Consider the following 22,635-nt stretch of genomic DNA (forward strand, 5'->3'; position numbering starts at 1 on the left):
CTCTCACTGACTTGCATCTAGTATTAATCACACCAATATGGCGGCCTCCATGAAAAACTTCAAAATTTTGAAGATACATTGATATTTTTGCGTCGAATACGTATTCAATGTGATGCTGGTGAGTTGTTTGGTATTCATCTTCTACTCCCGGGAGTTCTGGACCTAATTTTAGGCTTAAAAATCGGGCAAAACAGCTTGATACGTCTGAAGTTTAGCCAGGCCGCTGTTCATTTTGACATTTTTACACCACCACGGCACCCACCCGTCCAATCCAAATTGTCTATTTAAATTTAAAATTTATACACCACCACGGCACCCACCCGTCCAATCCAAATTGTCTATTTAAATTTAAAATTTATGCAACGTTTACCAAATGGTAACTTATCATTTCATACATTTACCAAATTATATGCCATCTGTAATCAATAACCTTCTCAAAGCTACAATGTGTAGACATTGATATACCCCTCCCTTAACATTTCGTATCAATTCAATATGCATGCATTAATGACGAATATAGCAACTACTCTGTTTTAGTAAATGCAGTTGAGTAGACAAGTCTGATAGAGGTGGGCTTTAGAGAGCGATCACCATGAGGACACCAAAGCATCAGCCTGCTTGTTCCTCGGAAAAGGATGGTTCTGGTAGAGCGTCCAAACGACCACGATTGGATCCTTTTCAGCAGCTGTCTGTCGGTCTATGTCCGCGCGGTCAAACGTCAAAAACTGACGAAAAATCCTCAAATGATCCCGGTCAGCAGAGCGTTCAGAAAGATTCTGCTAGTTCTAAAGCAACGTTATCCAAATCTGAGATTTGCCGGTCGATAAATCTAAAAAATTTGAAAAGGGAATTCGAATCGGCTATTTACGAACGGTTTAAACGAAAGGATGAAGTCACAAAATCTACGGGAAAACAATCTAGGGACAAGAGTTCGTCGGAGAAAAATCGAACAGCGTCGAAATCAAAATCTCCGAAAAGAAGCAGTCGATACGGAAATATAGCTTCAGTTCGTCGCCGTTTATCAGTGACTCCTAGTAAAGACTTGTCGCGGATGCCGTCTGGAATTAACTCTCAAGAAAGTCCTCGTAAGGACAAGCGATCAAAAGTACAATTTAGCGACGCGTCACCGAAAACCGCGCCAAAAACGCCGCGGAGAAGTAACAGAAATACCCCGTCGAAAAAGGAAACATCAGAGAAACAGCCAGACAACGCGGGTCTTAATCTAGCATCAGAAGAAGGATTGCGTCATCTTCGAGAATTGAGCGAACAGTTACACAGTTTAAACGAGGATAGCGGCGCGCTTACTACAACACTTCATAAGTCCAACAGAAAAAAGGAGAAAACCCCTCGAAAAAGGTACCTAATGAATCATGGTTGTTCCAAATTCTGTTGAAAATAGGCCAGCTTTAACTTTAAGTCTTGGGTTAGTTCAACACCAAAAGTTGAATCAACTCCTGATGCAGTGTCTAAAAATACTATTGCTTGTTGTGGATATTTTTTTGTAGAAAGCCGATCTCCGGTAAAAAACTGTTCAAATTGGCGAGTCCGAGTTTATCGGATAAAAACACGGATGCGGAAGACGATGCCAGTTTCAGAATTATTGATCCCGATCTGGAGCTCGAAACTAATTTAGAGGAATCGGCGCATAAAGCAGGAATGAATGCTACGAACGTGAAGAGTTTGATTAAGGTACATTAGCGACGTAGCCATTGAATAAATAACCGTTAAGATGACTCCTAATCAATAACACTGCTAAAATTCCTTTTATCGTGTAGGAGGTGATAACGAATGAGCACGTGATAGCGATGATGAAAAGCGCGTTAGAAGAGGCAGATCTGGATGAGGAAAACGGTGAGATGAATGCCGAAAAAAAGACATCTCCTCTTAGGAGCGTTCCGTACGAGCCGAAGATGACGAGGGCGAAACTGAAAGAGATTGTCTCTACAGGACAGGTAGGTATTATGTATGTTAAGTTATGACTGTATTTAGAGATGTTTCAAGTCTGATTTTCACATTCAAATATTGATGAATTACAGACGGATCATCCTTGGATGTTGTCACCTATAAAAGTATTCGAAAAGGAACCGCAACCGACTATTTTAGATTTGAAATTCGAAGATGACGACGATGATGAATATAATCCTGATGATGACGATGAGGTAGAAAATTTTAAAAATGAGCTTTCAGTCACGCAAGCTATTCAAATATGTGCAAACACTATTTATGTGTCAAAGCCATGGTTTACTTTTTACCTGGGCAGCTATTTTAGACCATTGTCTTTTATTATAAAAAAATGATCAGGGAACTTACCCGGAAATCAGCGTAAAGTGAGGCAATTTTGTAAAAATGCTAAAAATCATTGAAAAGCCAGTGAAATTTCTTGATAGATCATGTGTATTATCTAACAGTTTTTGTCTATGTTTTACTTATTTGATGCGTAAATGGATCGAGTTCTTAGTCATGGAAAACAATTTACATGACAGAGAAAAAGTCAGAAATTGTTAAATCAAAAGTAGCCACCCTGATGATAAGTTGTTGTATTGTAGTCTGGTGTGGCAAGTGAAGAGGACACTGAAAGTTTTTGTTCACAACCCGCCAGTCTTAGTGAAATAGACTCACCACGGCCACTAACTCCATCGACGCCGACATTTCCCTTTCTTCCGTACGTAGCTGGGGAAAGCAGCACACCGAAAACAACAAGGTCTAAAACTAAGGTGAATGTTTAACCATCATGATCTATACATCTAGAGTAATCAGCTACTGTTGAAAATACTGTTGAATGTATGTTCATTTTATTTTTCTAAAAGGATAAATTACTGATGCGTCCTCCTATAGAGCTTCCTGCACCGTTTGTTGCAAGCAAAAGATTATACGCAAACCAGGTAATTCTAATTGGCATTAAACATATGAGAATTAATGCTGAATTCGTTCGTTGTATAGTTTGATATTAACTCTTTTAAATGTATGACTCAAATTCGTTAAGAGAGTTTCATAAACTTCTACGCTTGATACGCATATCGGTAGCTATAATATGCATAGCGTATTTGGTTTATAAAAGCAGTTCAATCTACTTCACGCCGTATGACTTGGCTTAGAAATTATGTTACGATTCACGTTTACTTCAGAATTGGTCAATCATGGAGTACATGGCAAGTAGCATCACTGTTGTCTTGTATCATCATTCTCACGTCGTCAATTTCTGTAATTCCTATATAATTTAGAAGCGTTATATCTTCTTTGATATTTTGAGGCACTGCATAGATAGGATTTCAGCATTCTTTATGATTGAATGATAATTCAATGATTTGCTAGTAGTAATTACATATCGATGCCATCTTAGCGCCTGCGTATGCATAAAAATCATTAGATTAGTGCAAGCTTTTCACTTCATGTCTATTGTGAAAGTTTGTTGTATTCGACCTTTATTTCGTCATATCCTAATCAAATACATGTAATGATATTGCTGGATTTGGTTTTGCTTACTGCTTGATTTTACATGTATTGAGGTGTTCAACAGTATTAGTATTATTCAAGAGTTTATTGCTTGTACCAAGATTGTAACACAAATGCATTATTTGGTTTAGTAGATTAACAATGTTCTAGTCACGAAAGTTCAAACTCGTAAGGTTTATCCTAATTTACGGATTATTTCGATTTTCAGCGTGAAGATAATGATAACGAAGATACCGGTACTATAGCCCTGAGAACGAGGTCGCGTTTACCGCTGAAGGAAACACGTTTAGAGGATATCGAGTCTCACTTCGTCGCGCCGGATATAACACCGGATATGTACGACACATCGACTTGTTACGACGATGACTGGTCGGACTTTCTAACGAGTTTAATGAAATCTGGTAGATTCTATTCATTGATTTTCCATTGAAAATTTTAGAATTAATACGAATGTTTCTACCTTGAAATATCCTTGAAAAGGTTAAGTAGTTTTTTGAATCTGTATTTTACATTATTTGCTGCAGAGCTTGGACCGCAAGATGGCAATGATACCCTCGACGATGATGCCGATCCAGAGTATAACTTTTTAGCTGACGTTGAAGATGTCGACTGGGAAGATTTTCGAGATGACAGAGCTGTGCGAGTTTCCAGTAAGATAAAAACATTCTGATTTCAAACATTTGCAGTGCCCAGTTCCACAGTTGTGAGTTGCGAGTTTAACTCTGAGTTAAAGTTAGTTCATTTTCAATGAGTTAACTCAGAGTCAAATCTTAACTCAGAACTGTGAGACTGGACCCAGAAAAGTTTATCAAAAAACAATTTCAATTCATGATTAATATGTTTTTATAGAGAAAGAGGTCAATGAATTGTTGGATGAGTTAATTGATGCTTATGAAGCTCAGAATCATGGAAATTTCGCTGATGAAGAACCGACTCCTGTGCAAAATGATATCGTTGATCCAAGTGACTCTCGTAATATGTTCAACTGTCCGCCTCCTTTGAAGTGAGATCATTATTCAGCTTTTCACCGACAATTCAATGATTTATAATACTTCAGTTTTCTGAATGATGTTGTTACGATGTTCTTTCAGTTTCACGCCTTCAGCGCAGAGATACTTGCTGATACCGATTCCTCCTGATCCACCGCCTCCTCCTCCTCCTGTGGAACCCATCTGTCCAAATGTAATACACGTTGCTCCATTAGTACAACAAAATCAAACAGACTGTGATGATAACGGATATACGTTTACCGAATTCGAAGCGTTGAAATTACAGGAACAGCTTCGCCAGGTACGGTGCCTGTAATATCCGTGTCAATCCATTCTGATACAAACGCTCTAACATCCTCGCTGCATAATGTAACAAACACAATTTTATCAACGATATCTTTATTTCTGATCGACAGCACGTTCAGTTATTGTTTCAAGTAAATGTATTGACCCGTGAAGTGAGCGGATATGAAGGCGAATGTCAAACCACTGCCTTGTATTTGGTATGTACAAACTGATAAGTTACTCGGATGATTTTCTCTGCTTTTCTCCTGATCAAGTTTCTCGAAACATCAGAAGTTATGTTATTAAATCAGCGAGTCTGAGGGAAACGCTTATACGTCCTGACTGAATAACATGGTTTATTCGGGGTTCGAACCCAGCACCTCTCGCCCTACCCACCGAGACAGAACAGCTTATCTGAAATATCACCATTTTAATCGGAATAATATTTCTTTTCAGGCCGAAATAGAAAAACTAGAATGTCTTTCAAAACGCATCAATGTTTCTTCATTCTTTGATGTGTACAACTTACCAATGGCTTTAGAAACTGTTCGGCGCATTCCGAACAACAAACGTATATTACCTCCTACGCAAAGAGTTAGAACGCGATCTAAGTTAAGAGGTAACTCACTGCTCATCTTACTTCAAAGCGAACCTCGGTATCCGTTAAAAATCAGTGAAAATTCGATATTCTGGATGCACTGAATATGCCTGTCTCATGATTTTTAGGTGGTGTTAGAATTGATATTTTACCTGAAGAACATGTACATTTTTTTGCGACCCATCGAGCGTGCGTTTACCCTAAACTAATGCCCGTTGTGAAACTTATTTTGCCGGATGTACCCATAAAAACCAAACTATCATTTTTCCCGGCAGAAAACAAGTGAGTCTGATTTTATTTAGAGAATGTTGTTTTTGGATTGGAAGTTTTCTGTGTATTGTCGTTTTGTCAATGAATTTTTCAGCCTGATTGTCCTGGGAATATCACAACTTTCCGAAAAGAGCACGATGAGCGAACAAGCTAAATTCATCCACGAATATTTGATGCCAGTTAAAAGTGAGAAAGATATCAAAAGTCATATTCGGCATATGAAGTGGAAGAAAAATAATCCGATACAGGTAAAAATTTAGTACACTTGATAAATTATTCTGAGTTAATGGGATTCGAACCTTCTGTAATATCTGTATGTGGATTTGGAAGTAAGGATTGAGTATTCTCCACATGACCTTCATTGATTTGAATTTATACTAATTTTCGTTCTGCTAAATCGAAATTTGCGGTTTTTACCGCTAATTTGCGAATATAATTAGAGCGGCAAATGGGATTGCTGCTGACAAACTGTTCTTCATTATTGTGCTGAGGTAATCAGACTGCTCATAACGCCATCCGTCCTGATTGATGAGCCATGTCATTCGTTTAGACTTTGGCTAGTCTTATAGTTATATAGATTTTTTAGAGGACTTTCGGACTACTCCACTTCAAGAGTAGAAATGCTTGCCAACGATCCTCACCCGCTGCCAATAAAGACATCTATCTGTTGGCGTGGACTTAAGCCAAGACGTGGTTTACAGACTATTGTGATATTTCTGATATATCTGATATTTCTATTAGGTTTCAAACAGTCCGTAAATAGTTGATAAAATGCCTTTCATTGTTGATCGATGTTGAATTCGTTTTAAGTTGATCTACGTTTATGCAGTTTATCAACCTTATGCATTAATTTGTACGTAAAGAATTTACAAGATGCAGCATGCGATCAAAATAAAGGGCATTCCAGTTGACTAGCTACTACAAAAACTGAAGTTCACCAGGCCTGCTCTTGGTCTGATTATTACAAACCAGACCAAAGAATCTTTGACTAAGGATTTTTTGATCATCCACTTGCTTAAATATTTCAATTAAGGCCGGACCTAGTTAGTTACCCAATCATTGGTGGTAAGCTTTTGTAATGGGATGGGCTTAAACCAACGTGAAAATATCCGATCGTGAAACTTAACCACAGACAGGTTACTGATTAGACCCGACCCAGATGGATGAAATTGTCTTGAAATCCTGAAACAAAGTGTACAGGTTTTTGTAGCTGATTATTTATTTTCAGGCTTACAAGGATTTCAAACAATTACCGCCGGTTGATCAAAGTTTTCAGATATTTGATCCGAATAAAGTGAAGTTAGCCATCGAATACGATGAGGAAGAATTCCCTCAGTGGATACGGGTAATGATTTCCAACGAAAATGATTTAAATACGAAGAGTTTGAACGTTTGTTTTTTTTTTTTTTTTACTTCGAAAATTTTGACTGCTTTTTCTTCCAGTCGGCGATATCGGTGAAGAAACAGATTCTTAAGTTTGGACGACGGCGCGTCAATCTCCGAACGTCTGCCAAATCAAATAAGTCGAAACAACAAAGCAATAAACCAAATTCATCTAGTCAGGTTAGTGAAAAAAACCCATTCTGTTTTCATTACTCAGTTGCACAGTTTTCTGTTTGAGTTAAACTAACATCTGCCCGTAGTTTAAGAACTGGAACTGCTATAAGCTTAAGTTTTTTCGCTTCATGTCCATAGATAGCTAGATATGTATTTTCTCATTATGTCTGATGAAGCCTTTATATTTACTTTCCGATTTGTTATTATTTCAGAGTCCAACAGTTAGTGAACTGATCAGTCAGACACAGTCTTCAAGAGAATTACCCTCTTCGACTGTTAAAACGTGTGAGATGTCGACTCAGACTGTCAATGAGTGAGTTCTTTATGAAACTTAAATGCTTTGTCTGAGTTCAAAAGTAATGGTTGAATTATTACCAGCGATAACCAAACCCACAAAATAACCAAAATATCACTGAAAATATGTTGTATTGAATTGGTTTTGCCACTATGACTGTCTTAAATGTTAGAACAAAGCATCTATACTCTAATTTATTTGGGGTGGCCAAGGGCCTCCTTAATCCTCCTATTCATCCAAAACTTATGGAATCTTTGTTTAAAAAAAGTATCTGTTCCATAATGTACTCGACATCATTGGTGATTACGTTGATTTTGTTCTAATTTCAGCAATGTACAGGCGCCTCCTCAGCCAACTGCCGAACGGACTATATCTCCAAATATCGAGATTCATCAGGAGAATATGAGTTTAACGCTGATGTCGTCCAGTAACCACGTCATAGATCAACCAAACACTATGGATAGTACGGAGCAGCACGTTGAATCAGGCAATGTCTCTATTACTGATAACGATGTAAACTCCGCTGATATCGAATTCAACAATGTCGTTCGCGACGAAAGTCGTCCGATTAGCGGACAATCATCATCGGTTATAGAACCAAGCGTTGATAGTCGGGTAGACGACCGAGATTTTCTGGATAACGCCGCGTTGTCGGAAAACTTTACGGAAGATCCTGATACGTTATTAGGTCACAGTCGTAAATGCGAAGCAGATTCCTCGAGTAACGATGCCGTAGTCCAGAAATCGTCTCAAACTCTGGTACAGTCACCGCCGGCGCCACCGCCTGTTATGATTGTGAACTCGTCTCCGAATGTTGCGACGAATTTGTCGGGATCGACTTCTTCTGATACGGAGAATCAGGCATCGACTTCTAGTCCCGTAGCGCCATCTACGCCGCAACAACAGCAATGTATTCCAGTCGTTAGCATTTTTGTCACACCGGAAAAGTTCCCGGCTGATTCTACATCCGGTAATACACCGATTCAGAATTCTTCAGATTCTCCCGAATATATGATGCATCTAGTGACTCCGCCCGATAAGAGTAGAGTCACCGTCTCTCTGCAGGGTGTACCTGCGTCTGCTTTAACCACACCGGAATCAACGCCCTCTAAAACCCGACGCATCGTTCCGAAATCTCCCGTCGCCAGTACTGTTCCAACCGTGTCGCCGTTTTTGGATAAAATCGCCAAGAGTCCGAAACGCGCGAATCTTCGCCAGAAAGTGCGCGCGATCGTGCCGAAGGGTTTTCCGTACAGCCTACACGCGGTGTCGCCTACGAAAATGGCGGCCGATAACATAAAATCGAGATTGCGTAAATCGCGACAACGACTCAGTTATAATACGGGTAGTCCTACGAAACACGCATCGGTCCTGCACAAAAGTCAGCCGGTTCCGATCTTACCAAAACCTCTCGGACGCGGTATGCATCTCCTTTCTCAGTCTACTGCTGAAAGTCAGACAAATAGAAAAGGTAAGTTAACTTTAATTCGGCCGGGTGTAAGAACATACACACAAAACTCTTATTCACAACTGGTGAATGGTCATTTGGATTGAATTGTTTTACAGATGATAGCGACAGTGAAAGTGATCACGGAAATGATCATCAAGATGATCATATCGCGGAATTACTAGCGGCTAGTTCAACTATTCGGTAATTATCATAGATGAGCTGCTTGTATTCAATGTAAGATGTATCATGTCCTGTTAGATGTAAAAATTGTGGATTTCTGTACAGAATATCACCGAAAAAGAAGAAGATCGGTCGCAGTCGTCGAGAGGATATCATCAAAGCAATTACAGCTGACGATCTCGTGGACTCTGATCATATGGTATGTACAATAAAAACATGGTTGCATAGTAAAAACACGCTTCGTTAAGACTTTCTAGGATATAGAAGATCTATGATGGTCGTCTTAAGAGTTCCATGTTGTATAATTATATTAAGAGCAGACATAAAACAATATCTCAATTGAAGTGATCTTCTTCTGTGCTTCGTTGAAGGTACAACAAAATTTCAAAAAGCTTCTCTCTCTCTTTTAAAGCGGGATGAACGCGATAAAGCATTCGCCAACGCTTACATGAAGAAAGTTAAAGATACTCTCAAGGACGAAAAAGAAGTTTATGAAAAGTTTCTCGTGTTATTGTCGAAATTCGGTGACAGTTCCGGATCACCGGTGCAAGTAAGTCGCAGGCGCGAATATTCGTCAACTGCGTTAATGCTTTTCTCATTACTTACCGCGTGTTATAATTAGAATTCCCTCGAGGATATCGCCTAGAATGTTTACCTTATTCTGAAATCTTTCATGTTCACATGATTCGAGCAGCTAAAGGTGTCATTTGGTACTTCGACAAAGTACTGGTTATTATCATTTGTTTGATATCGCCTTGTCAAATATTTCAAAAGTGCTTGTAATTAATTAACTGCTAGATCTAAAAAGACATGTGAGCTTACATTGTCGAATAACATGAATCGGATTCCGAAGAAATATACCAAAAAAACCCACTTTTTTAAGGTGATAGAAGAGATGCTTAGGATATTATTTTACTGGTACTTCTGATAACTTTCATAGCACGGAAAATCATTGTATTATCTGAGTAAATGGGACATTATTTCAGGAATCGTCCCGTAATGTTCAAAGAATAAAAAAACGACATCCGTATCAAACACGCGGTACATTTATTCGCACGGATTCAGTTCGTTTCCTCATTTCACATCGGGAATCCATATTTTGTTGAGAATCAGCAGAGATAACTCCTCTTTCTGCGCGTAATTCTTTGACTATTATCTCTCGAATATGCATGACTACCAAAATCTCCTTTAATGTAATATCCACTATCTGTATTAAGCTTTGATTAGCGCGTTTACCTGCTCGGTTTTAAACGTACTTGACGACGTCATCAATTGTTCGTGGTGGCCACTTACCTGGAAAACTCGCGTAATCAGAAAAATCTGGAAAGAATCTGGGAAGTTTTACCAAAAACCTAAGATCTTCACCGCGTGTTTCTTTATCAGTACGTGATTCAATGAAAATTGAATTAATTACATCGTTTTAAACCTAGAAATTTCTCGGATTCACTCGGGGTATTTGTGTAAGTGGTCGCCCTGCGTATGCTTTTGCGCTCATTAGATTTTCTCAAACGCTCGAGGAGTTTGTGATACAATCCTTCAGGGCTTTTGATTTGTAAAGGAAAAACTCGTAAAAAGCTGGTTTTTTTAAGCGAAAGCAGATATTCTTGTTTGTTAGATACAGAATCAATTGTCTTCCGTGTGGCTTTCATCGAAGCCAGTTGAGTTGTTTTTGAACTGGGAGCTTTGAAGTTGATATCGTTGATTCTTGTTCGTTTTGATATACTAGACCTGACCTAGCTGTCAATCGGTAATACAATTGGAGCGTGGAAATGAGCAATAAATAGTATTCGGGAATACCGTAAGTGAACAAGCCCTGAGTACACACCGGTCCAGTCACTCATTGTCCCCCAGATGCCAATGCTAAGAGGCGCATAGTCCACTAGTGGTTAAAAGGCCACGCATATACTTTTCAACTAAAATCGCTGTGATAATGCTTTACCCTGTGTGGTATATTTTAACTGTAACAGCATTCGTGCATGTGAGCTACTTTGTCAAATGGTCCTATTTATGATTCTTTCCCATCTTTTGACGGACCAAAACGGCAGTAAGTTAGAAAATATGGCCAACAATGCGCAATATTCTTTTTTCATTCGTTGGAAATTTCATCATCTCTTCGAAACGTCTGTTGCTGACACTGCCTGTTATTTAGGTTTAGTTGAAGCCTGCTACATACTTTAATCATGATGATGTTTTTGACGCAATAAGTTCTCTTAAGACAGTGTCCTGGGGACACGCGGTTTTTCTTTTATTTCATTTTTTTTAGGCCATTTGCGTGTTTAGAAAAGCGCAGTTAACTATGGCGCAGTTTTCTCTGTGCTTTTGTAAATGGAAAGGAAATTAATGTCCCTAAGATGCTGTTGTAAAAAAATAGAAGTTTCTGGCGTCGCACTAGCGGTTTGGTTAAGCGCGACTAGCGCCAAATGAGACGATACATTTCACTTGATGTGAATAAATAAAGGATTTCTTGTTGTTCGTTCTCGTTTCTGTATTCGACGTGCGGACTTTTGATGATAAATTGTTTCGACGAATTTTTGCCGTGGCTGAAAAGAATGTATAAATGCATATGTATATCGGAGACGTTGCTCGAATTTAGATGCGAGGTTTATTATTCCTTTCATAGGATTCAGACCACAACGCGCTGTTGATTTCGATGCCTATCTTATGTTATTCGATGGATCGCTAAGAAATCTGATTATTTTTCTCTCGGTTTCGTTTGATTCTTAGATTTATACAAATGTATTGTATATATATATATATAAGTTCTCCATCGGAATCAAGCGGTTCGCTCATTGGTAATTCCCTCGGGCAAACCAAGTTGCTTACGGTTCAGCTTTACCTATTTTGAACTTGTTTCATCGTAAACTTTCCACTGTAAGGTTACTTAAAAATCTTTCTACGCTTATTTAGTGACAACCTTCCTGCCCGATTAATTGCCGGCTTAGTCGACCTTGGATTGCAGAAAGCCGCAATCACACGAGTGTTTTCCCCTTGTAACAGATAAGCGTTCACACTGGTACGAAATGGATTCATGCCTGTTCGATATGAGTCAGATTTTACCTGACCAAAAATGGCGTACCAGGCCCATGGCAAATCTTGGCACGGGTCAAATTATATTGACCAGATGCTAAAAAATGATTCTGTAAATGATTCACCTCACTTGCCAAAGTATCGTTTTGATAGCGTTTTAGTATCGAGTGAGTGATTTACGTGTGAATGCGCTCTCTAATTGAGCACGGGCCAAATTTGACTCGCGCCTGAGCTTAATTGTCTCCAAGTGATTGCAACTTAAATGAATATGGTGCATTTAGGCCACTCATTAAGAAGACGCTCAGTGGGTTGAGTATATCAAAGACTCTTAAAGACCATGGTGGCCGGAGAGCTGTCCGAATGAATTTGTTTCGGAAATTTCTACTCTAATATCTGAATGAAGCTTAAGAGTTGCGCTCAGACCACTGATACATTTATCCAGTGTGTATAATGGTGCCTTTGTTCCAGCCTTTGTGTGATTCAAATGAATATTTTATCGAATTACGTCTAAAAGATGATACACGATTTTGCCGACGTTTTCTACATTTTCGAAGAAGAAATGTTTAATATTGCATGCTTCGGCTTCCGAAATGAGACCACGGTTTCGTAATTATCTCGCAGCAAAAAAAAAACATGAAAAATTTCATTGCTTTCTTTCTCCGTCGCATGGATTCAGACGAGCAGATATTTTTCGTTTACCGCCACCGAAGAATTTCTCCCAAGATAAAGAATTTTAAGCGAGAAATTCTTTTTATTTGTTTGTTTTTTCATCGTCGATGTTAAACTGACGTTTTTCATCCGTTGTCGTTTATTCTGAAGCCGAGTTCACGCTACATCATTTAGCCACATTCTGTATAGCCACGATCACGCGAGCTTTTTTGGCCTGTGCCGAGTTTTTTTTTGGCCTGTGCCGAGTTTTTTTTTGGCCTGTGCCGAGTTTTTTTTTTTGGCCTGTGCCGAGTTTTAGCCAAATTTAAGCACGGGTCAAAACGATTGTGTTTGAATTGCAACTGGTTCCGGAGGTGACTCACTTCGCTTTGTTTGAGCATTGTTTAGTATCGAGAGAGTGGTTTACTTGCGAACGCACTTTCTAAAAATAGACGCGGGCAAAATTTAACTCGGGGGTCTGATTCGTGCCAATTTGGCCCGGGTCAAATCGTCTCCGTGTGATCGCCGAGCGTGTGATCCGATAACTAGCCATGACTTCAGATCTCGGAATGAGTTTCGATGATCTACGGATGCTGGTGATCGACAGTGAGTTCATTTTTCACTTGAAAGCCACTCGTGCTTTCAAGATGTTTTTCAGGCTGTTCGAGATTACTTCGAGACATTGTGAATGAGATAGAGAACGCCTGAGGGATATTTCTGAATATCTCACTACGCGACTGATTGCGTCTTCTTTCCGTATAGAAAATACGCGTCTGTCGATTATTGAAAACGTCTGAAATGGGGGTTTTTTTTATACCTGTATCGTAAGTGAATTGTGATGTAATTCGTTTCGAATAGCCGCAAAGAAATCCATCGTTGCCGATGCGCGCCTTGTTCGCGGAATATTTTTCAGCTTCTCGACAACAAGTCGACGCAACAAAACTGGTTTAATCCAGACCACTGATTGAATAAATCCAGTTGATGTGAAATCCAGATCTGGATAAGATTTTCTACATAGATTCAACGCAGTTTCCCCTCGGTGCCGGTTACATTGGGAAAAAATTGACAGTTCTTTTGAATGATATATCCCGGTTTGGAATTATTTGGGAATTACGGTAGATGAATTTTCCTCTATAATCCGGGAAATATTTTGGAAAATTATTTTACACTTTGTGTAGCATTTCCTTAGAGCAACTTTCTTCTGAAATACTTTGAATTTTATTTTAAACTGTGCGAACCATGATTCCAGCTAAATCCGGATTTAATATACTTTAATATCTAGCATATTAAACCCCTATCTATAAACAGGTATTATACAACTCCTGGATGCTGTTTTTGAGCATCAAGGCTTCACCTAATGTTCTCATCCAGGACCTTTCTCACCCCACACATGAACTGAAAAACGACTGCAAATGCCAGACAATGATCAGATCAATTCTTTAAGGATTAATTCAACATCTCGAAGTTTATTGATACTAATATTATATAAGGCATATCAGGTTTAACATAAGTGGGCAATAGTTGAACAATATCGACAGTTTACGAAATAATATTTGATACTGTTACAATATGTTAATAATGACATAATCAATATGTATAACATAATTCACATATTCATGATGAATGGTATATGGAGGTAGAGCGATTAATCGAATGCCATTAGTTCATCCGACAGTGTTAACTTATTCAAAATCAATTTGAAAACCCGGCTTTTCCCGTGGAGGAAGAACTTTGAACGTGATTATACGTGGAAAGTTGCGTTTAAACGGTTCAAATCATTACGACTAGGATATTATTATCATAACAGTATCCTGTCAATCCATTAGCGCGAGTAATTTCGCTGAATTTAAAAGTTAATCTCGGATTTCACAGTTTGGAGTACCGTATCATACGTGTAGTTGTGCAATAGAAAAGTGGAATAATTTGTTATTGTTTAATCTGTAGCGGAAAATTTTCGATATCAATTATAAAACTTTTAGGAGAATGATGAATGAGAAATTGTTAACCACCTGCGGCATGCAGCGCTATTAGATCCTGTATCTTCTCTATACAATCTGTTTTTTATTCAGAGTCCCGACGACTCCTTGATTCCTTCAAAACAGAAAATGCTTTCGAAGGTGCTTGGAACTCCTTTATTTCGAGTAAAATACCTAAAACAAACCTCCATTTGATAAAACCGTATCAATTTTGAAATAAACAATTTGAAATTTTTGTCTTGTTTGTAGTTGTACAGTAGACTACGCCTTAATCAGTGCAGTTGGGACCAGGATTGTTTGTTACCCAATTAGGCGGTTACCAAATTAAAAACTGAGTTTAGATAGACTTGCTTACAAAAACACCAAAAGCAATTTACAGTCAGAATTAGAGTTTAGGTAATGTATAGGATAAAACTTTGCTTACAAACTCGCATGTTTTACCGAGATAAACAGTTCAGCTGAACACTATGTACAGTTCCAATATGAAATTGACTATCAGCTCTTATTAACAGAGTTTTAAAACAAAACATGTTTCACAAATACGATTCATTGCAACAAAATTCATAATACAATCAAGTGACAAAATAAATGCCAAAATGACCATTAGAAATACGTCACGTTGTTCTCTTTCTGGTAACTCCTCGTCACCGTGTGAACGGTCTGATACAGTATCTAGCTATGTCTTATGAAAGCTAACTACATGCTATGAAAAAAATAGTGCGTAAATAGTTTTTCTGGTGACACGGAAATAGCAGGAAAGAAGGCGAGGTAAGTTTTAAAAGAAACCAATCGGTGCCCGGTCTCGTAAATCGATTATGTCATTTGAATCGGACAAGTAATTCGGTACGTACTCATTACCTGACTTGAGGCAACAAGTCACGAGTTGCTCTTCCGGATCTGTGTTCGGTTACTGTCATAGCTGTCATATCGGAAACAAGATTGGTAGTTCGCCGAGTTCAGTGTGCAAGTCATGTGATCTTCATTAGTCAAATACACGCCGCGTGTCATCGCGACGTTTGGAAAAAAAATGTAAGAGAATTCGTTCGCAGAAAACCTGCGGGAAACTTGGCCGGAAATGAATTTGATCGCATGAAAGGATGCAAGAAAATGAGCAAAACTCACCGTTGATGATTTAACTGATTTATCGCGATAGTTTCGAGGTTTTGAAAAAACCCTCAGAATAAACGGTTAAATCATCAGCTCTGCGACCTTGTCTTACTCTTCTCTTTGCCGATGATTTCAGAGAGCAGGGTCAATTGTTCCCGTGGCTGTGTTTGTTAATCCGTCTGCGGTCATCAATATTAATAACAGACGCTGTAAACAGCTTCGGTTAATCTGACCGTAGAGATCTTATTGCCAGTGATTCTTATTTCATGCCCGCGCAGCTGGATGATTTCATCGCCAAAGGCCTTGTATTCCCTTTGGCCTTCATAATCCAGAGCTCGTCGTCAGATGAACTCATATTGTTTTTTGATGTACCCGCTGACGAGTCGCGAAAGCTAATAAATTGAAATTGATGCGCTGATACTTTTCCCCGGGTGCTGTCGAATGTCACATTGCTGATTGAATAAAACACATCGGATTACTGTAGATGGAAAACCGATTAAATTCGCGATAAAACCTCGAGGAAGGTTTAAGAAAAAGATTCTTTTCACTTTTTCATGAACGTACTTATTGGGTCCGATTTAAAGATGCATTTTTTTTTTCATGATGAAGGCGAATATGAAATGATAGAAAAGTTTAGTGCGAAGGCTGGATGATTGCACGGGTTCAAAGACTAATGACTAGATGCTCGAATGTTCGTCGACGTTCATTTCAATGCAGTTTATGAAATAATCGATTTTGAAAACTGATCGAGAACCAGTGGTGAATAAGATTAACAGTCTTATGATCGCGTTCAATTAGCAGTTTACAATCGACAAATGGATACACAGTTGTTTTAATGGAATGCTCATTAAGTTCATTAACTGTTTCGATTGAAGTGTTACTTTTGAGAAAACGTTGAAATATTCATCTCATCTGAGCGCGGTGCTGAATACTACTACCTGTGATCATTGATTACCTGCTTCCCGTCTTATATGGGAACGTCTCGTTACAGTTTGGTGGTTACATATGTATTATTCATAGTTTCCATTGATGATTAGGCCTTTTTTTGCAAAGTTATTTGGAGTACGGAGGGCGAAGTGAAAAACGATGAAAATTTTAAAAATCTTTTATCATTTAAGTATTTTCCACGTAAAACTTCGAAATGACTGCAGAAAAAGTAAAAAAGAAGGATGAATTTGATTCAAACGATGGGAGAAATGAAAAATCACGAGATTGAAAATTGAGGTCAGCAACTTTTACGAGATACTAGATTGAAATCAAGATGGACAAAACTTTTTTTTTCATTGAAAATTGATGATGGGAAGACAAAAGACTAAAAAGGAAAACATTTTTTGCAGAAGTCTAGGAGGTGGATGCGTACTCCAAGTAATGAGAAAAGGCCTAACTAATTGATTAAGTCTGGCTATGTTCAGAGACCATACTGATACGACCGGTCAGTGAACTGAACGATACTCTCGTGTTCTGGGTGACCGACGCCGTAGCGGACATGCGTCGACGTTCGCGCGCGTATTTATAAATCGAAACCAACGTCTGACGAAATTTACGCCCGGACGCGCAATAAAGGTAGAAATTCACGCAGTGATTTACGTAAAGTAGTAACGTCGTCGCCGCTTTCGTTATCTTTACTCGTCGCCGCTGTTCCCGAGTCGTGACGTCGGTTACCATTCGTACGATCATGTAAATACAGTTCGGCGCGGACAGAACTAGAAATATAGTCGTCACGACGAGTAACATCAACGTTAAATGCCAGCTCGACGTCGTGATGTGGTTACGCTGTTTGTTGGACCGACGATTAGTCGTCGCGACGTTCTGCAGGTCGATGTCGTTGTTGGAGTTGGCGTACAGGTTCCTCCTGACGCGCCACGCGACGAACATGTCCTGCACGATGATGATATTGAAAACGAGCAGCATCAAAAACGGCACGAACGAATAAAACACGGCGTCGACGATCGGCCAGACGCGATGGTGGAAATTCGAAAACTCTCTACGCGGTATGCAATACTTTCCGCACGGGTTTACGAGCAATTCCATCGTCCAGAAAAGGTGCATATTGAGACCGACGTCGATGACGGCGAGTAGCAGCAATACTTTCTTAATTCGCGATATCGTGCTGAGTTGGATCGCTCGCAGCGGGCTGTGCACGGCTAGAAACCGGTCGACCGTCATCGCGACGAGTATCCACGTCGCGAAGTCGAACGTCCAATAGTTGACGAACGACATCGTCTTACATCCGGCGTCGCTGACCTGGTTCAAGTCGAAGCCTGTCAGAAAATAGATCCATTTGCGTAGACCGTTGAGATAGAGAACGGCCGTGTCGGCGACTGCTAGTATCGCCATGTAGAAATACGTGCCCGTTTGACGCATCGTTCTCTGACACAGAACGATCAACGAAATCGTGTTTCCGATTGTTCCGATTATTATGATTATCGGTAACCCGTATACGTAGATTTGTCTGAATTCGGGAATATCGGCGATCACCGGGCAGTTAATCGTAGCGTTGCTACGGTTGTCGATACCGTCGTTGCTGTAGACGACCGATGGTTTCCGAGTCGCCGCGTCGCCGCACGAAACGAAAGTCAAGAAACCGAACAATTGTACGACGATATCAATCGGATTCATCGTTCTGATCTAACTGACTGAACCGTCAAATCGCGAAGATCGTTTTACGCGATCGGTTTTAATAACTTTGTCTTAGTAGTTCGTCGTCGATTGTCGAAACGATTGTCGTTTTGTTGTTTTTTCGCCTGTTGCAAACAAGATGAAACGGCGAAGCTGTCGTATTGTGATTTTCGATCATTTTTTTATTCCGTACAGCTGAGATAACGACATTAGGCTATTAGTCATGTAACGAATCCCCGCGTTGACTTAAAGCGCGCACTCACAAATGCCTAATCCGTGAATACAATTCCGCATTACTTCATCTGCCATGGACCGGTAACTATTTCCTGAATACGGTCGTCGCTTGTTTTTACTCGTAGATGAAATTCCATTCAGCGATTGCGATCTCTCGAGAGATGGCTTTTAGTCTGGAAAAGAAGGAAGAAAGACGATCTTTAAAACGAAGTGTCCATCAGACAGCTGATCAGCTGTAATGATCGGTAGAAGTGTTTACAACTCGATTCAGTTTGCTATCGCATGTCAGTCCGATAAAACTTACTGCCTAATCTCCTACGTAAGATATGTGTTCAATTTTAGTTTTTTTTTTAAATTTTTAAAATGAGGCAATAAAACCGTGGACTTTCGAAGTTGTAAGATCTCGGGTGGTATTTTTGATAAGGTTTTGAATAGACAACTTTTTAATCAAAATATTTTGCATGTTACAAAGTATATCAGTACTCAGAAGTGAGGTAGTTCTTTATAGTGGCAGTGTAATTTTACCGCGGTCTTTCAATCCAGAAAAAAATATTCTCCCCTAGTTGAGGTATTGCGCAAATCTTCACTGACCAACAGGTCATAAAATCTCTGAAGTGATTTTAATGTATTTTTCACACTTCCAGATTCTACTTTTCGCCAAATTATCCCTCATTTGTCGGCCGAACGCGATGTAATCAGGCCGGGTATGCGAGGGAAATTTGATTTGTTCATCAGACGCCCGTTATTGATCCCCCTGAAGGTTTGACATGACAAATATGATTAGGACATTGTATTACAGATGTAACTGATGATGCAATCCGACCACGGACTGACTGGAGTCCGCGCTCTCCTACCTGCCAGTGAAGAGAATAGTTTTCTCGCGATCATTATATTCAATGGCCTAATAGCAATTCAAGGTTCCCCCAGTAGCCCTATTTATCCTGCGTAAGCCGGAAGAATTTCTGGCAACTATGAGCCAAGAGAGTAAAACATGATTGGCTGAAGCGGTACGAGACACGGTTAGTGGCACCTCGGAGAGAGATTTAAACTATTCAAACAGCCGATACGTAGAACAGTTGTACGCGACGGCGAAAACTCGTAAAAGATTATTTTGAAGCCGTTAAAAAGTCGGCGATCGCGAGACAGAACGTAGCAGTCAAGATAAAGATTGGTTTTAGTAATTGGAAATATTAATTAGACGAGATTATCTGACGTTTTCACAATCTTGTTTCAGCCATGACCTACTCAACAATTTTTGCTTTATTAATTGGAGTCATTATAAAATCAATTTACACTGCGCAGCAATTATGGAATTATCTATTTAATCGTGTAGGTTGGCACAGCAGCACTTTCCCGGCAATTCTACAAATTCAATTATCGAATGCCTTTAAATGATCAATTAGGTGTTCACGTAAGTTTATTTATAACCAGTCTGTGTGGAAACTGATAAAGATTCACTCAGATATTGAATAACAAAAGTTTATTTCAATTTCCATCAATCTGAATTCCTCAGTTAAGGTTAGATTTCGCCTCTGAAATGTCCAAATTGTGCATATTGACAAATTTGCCCCAGGTCAAACTATTGAACCAGGCCCGAGTCAAATTTGGTCGGCACCTAACTAGAGAGCGCATTCACACGCAAACCACTCTCACCAATTACTAAAATGGTACATCAAAATAATGCTGCTGTGGGCAAGTGATTTTTGATTTTCTAGAACCAGTAAGCATTCGCAAAGAATAATTTGACCTCTTTCAAAATATGGCGCAGGCCTAATCAGAAGATTCTTAATGGGCCATCATTGATCTATCAAGCAGGTACATCAGGGGGGCCTTGAGCATGTGTGAATCATTGGTGCAGGTCTCGCCCAGTGTAGGCTAAATTTGGCCGAGGTTAAAACCCTCTTTGAAATAGGTAGATTTATTCTCGTGCTCTATGCATCATTTCAAAAAGAGTGGATGAGGAAGGTGCCAGAGAAGCCCGGATACTGAATGCAATGCTTAGTTCATTAATAACGTGTTTGTTGTATTCTGTTGTCGCTATATATATACGGCTATGCGGATAAAATTCGTCCCGCGAGATGCATCCATTTCGCCCGTTTATAATCATAAAGAAATATGTATAGGATGAGTAAAAGTGACTGCTGCGTGACTGGAATTCGTCCGCAGGGTGCTGCAGTATCGCATCATTAAACGAACACTGCATACGAATTGATGTCGAAATATGCCGAAATATGCGTGAAAATGCCGTTAACGTCTAAACTTTAATACCGCATTTCATTAACACCCTGACTTTCATCTTTTAAAATGCTCTTACAGCAATTTTTTTTTCGTTACCTAATTCCCCTGAGTGTTTATGATTTCCTTTAGTGATTAAATCGCATATATTCTATAAGAAATTTACTAAAAATCCAGTAAGCCGTATAACCGAACTACCTCTACCTCTGGTGTAATCATACCGCATTGCGATATAATTAATGCGATATAGTTAAAAATTGCGACCGTTCGATATTAAAATTCTCATCTATAAAACTTATATCGCACCTGATATACTGCATCGATAAAACACCCGCGACGAGCTCACCGGTAACATATCATGAAATTGTAATGAGCTTTGATAATACAAAGCACGCTCGTTAATTAAAATGTGCTAATACGAGAAAAATTAAGCTCGCGGGTTAATGTGGCGAACCTTTTTAATTTCTATGAATGAATGCTACGCGTGGTCGGATGACATTTTTCTGGACTCTTTAAAATTCTTCGAAGAATTTCGTTTCATATGTCGTAGTTTTGCTGTGTAAACGACTGGCATGCACGATGTCGTCGTCGTCGTCGTCGGACCTGCGTCGTTTGCGTGTTAATAATTGTCTCGGCGAATGATTCAACATGAAAACATACGACGCGACGAAAACCTCCGTATCGTATCGCCTGCTGGAAAGCATTTATTTTTCGCGAATAATTAAAACGCTATTTTCTTAAGATCGAAATGATTAATCGAAATGTCGTTTGCGTAGATTTTTTTTCGTTCTCGAATCGATACGACGTTAGCGTCCTGAATTAAGTACAAATTGTTATTATCATAGATTAATGGGTCGGCATCGGCGCGAACTTTTACAGCTTTTTGGCAAAAATTGGGTACAAAATATTTAAGGTGTCTCCAAAAATGATGAAATTCTTGTGTTGGTTCAACTCATGGTAGTTCATCAGCCACTCATGGCTTATCATTGCATCAAGCAAATGTATAGGTGAACCAATTGTGACAGTAGCAGAGCGGTCCAAAAGAAGATGCCCAAAAGAAAAAGAACGATTAGGATAACAACTTCGGTATCAAATCATAAGCTAGTTAATTGCACAATCGGCAACAATTAAATCCGTGTTCATGAAATAGATGACGCACACACTGAAAGTTTCGTGAATATTAAAATCCGTAAGTAAGAAAATACTCAAAAAACTTTGTGAAAATAAAAGGGAAGAGAAAGAGATTGAAAGAAAAACGAAAATGGGAGGGGAAAAGACTTCCCACATACGTCTGCTCCGAGAAAGTTCTAATAATGGTGTACAAAATAAAACCTCTACGCGTCGGCCGAATAAAAAAATGCATCCCAGAGGTGGATATTCCGAATTGATAGGACCCCGCGCCTCCAGGAATCTTACCAGAAACCTGTGATCCTAGTCACGTAGGCAAAATGCTGCAGTAACCCAGAATGAGCAGCAACCAGGACATCTCTGTTTTAAATATGCAATTTAACTACCGAATTCTTCGAAATTAAATTCGACGCCGGCTTTGTTAAAAACAAACGAAATACTTTATCCTGTGCCCATGTTACACAACATTAACCTTCAAGGAATAATTAAGGTTATTGTTAATGAATTAGTAATCTTCAAACTTGGATAACACATCTACGGACTGTATATCATCTTGAAAAAAAGTAAGCATATGTTGCTTCTTG

General features: G+C 39.2%; 2 protein-coding genes across 2 annotated transcripts in view; one reads left to right on the forward strand and one right to left on the reverse strand.

The window, feature by feature from the left end:
• Nucleotides 1–30: 30 nt before the first annotated feature.
• LOC141906062 (GON-4-like protein) overlaps nucleotides 31–22,635 on the forward strand; it is a 42,059-nt gene continuing 19,454 nt past the window's right edge. The window contains exons 1-22 of the mRNA XM_074795225.1: nucleotides 31–118; nucleotides 538–1,356; nucleotides 1,506–1,689; nucleotides 1,776–1,952; nucleotides 2,037–2,159; nucleotides 2,547–2,714; nucleotides 2,808–2,882; nucleotides 3,662–3,854; nucleotides 3,978–4,103; nucleotides 4,303–4,456; nucleotides 4,545–4,743; nucleotides 4,859–4,945; nucleotides 5,184–5,346; nucleotides 5,454–5,607; nucleotides 5,690–5,843; nucleotides 6,824–6,940; nucleotides 7,039–7,158; nucleotides 7,365–7,465; nucleotides 7,777–8,918; nucleotides 9,014–9,098; nucleotides 9,183–9,276; nucleotides 9,490–9,627. Coding sequence (XP_074651326.1) covers nucleotides 593–1,356; nucleotides 1,506–1,689; nucleotides 1,776–1,952; nucleotides 2,037–2,159; nucleotides 2,547–2,714; nucleotides 2,808–2,882; nucleotides 3,662–3,854; nucleotides 3,978–4,103; nucleotides 4,303–4,456; nucleotides 4,545–4,743; nucleotides 4,859–4,945; nucleotides 5,184–5,346; nucleotides 5,454–5,607; nucleotides 5,690–5,843; nucleotides 6,824–6,940; nucleotides 7,039–7,158; nucleotides 7,365–7,465; nucleotides 7,777–8,918; nucleotides 9,014–9,098; nucleotides 9,183–9,276; nucleotides 9,490–9,627 — 4,518 coding nt within the window. The 5' untranslated portion in view covers nucleotides 31–118; nucleotides 538–592. The remainder of the gene's footprint in view (nucleotides 119–537; nucleotides 1,357–1,505; nucleotides 1,690–1,775; nucleotides 1,953–2,036; nucleotides 2,160–2,546; nucleotides 2,715–2,807; nucleotides 2,883–3,661; nucleotides 3,855–3,977; nucleotides 4,104–4,302; nucleotides 4,457–4,544; nucleotides 4,744–4,858; nucleotides 4,946–5,183; nucleotides 5,347–5,453; nucleotides 5,608–5,689; nucleotides 5,844–6,823; nucleotides 6,941–7,038; nucleotides 7,159–7,364; nucleotides 7,466–7,776; nucleotides 8,919–9,013; nucleotides 9,099–9,182; nucleotides 9,277–9,489; nucleotides 9,628–22,635) is intronic.
• On the reverse strand, nucleotides 17,228–18,454 carry LOC141905253 (thyrotropin-releasing hormone receptor-like). The gene has a single exon (XM_074794073.1). It carries the CDS (start codon nucleotides 18,452–18,454, stop codon nucleotides 17,228–17,230), a length of 1,227 nt encoding a protein of 408 aa, XP_074650174.1.

Source organism: Tubulanus polymorphus, chromosome 5 (genome assembly GCF_964204645.1).
Source record: "Tubulanus polymorphus chromosome 5, tnTubPoly1.2, whole genome shotgun sequence".
Taxonomy (NCBI): domain Eukaryota; kingdom Metazoa; phylum Nemertea; class Palaeonemertea; order Tubulaniformes; family Tubulanidae; genus Tubulanus; species Tubulanus polymorphus.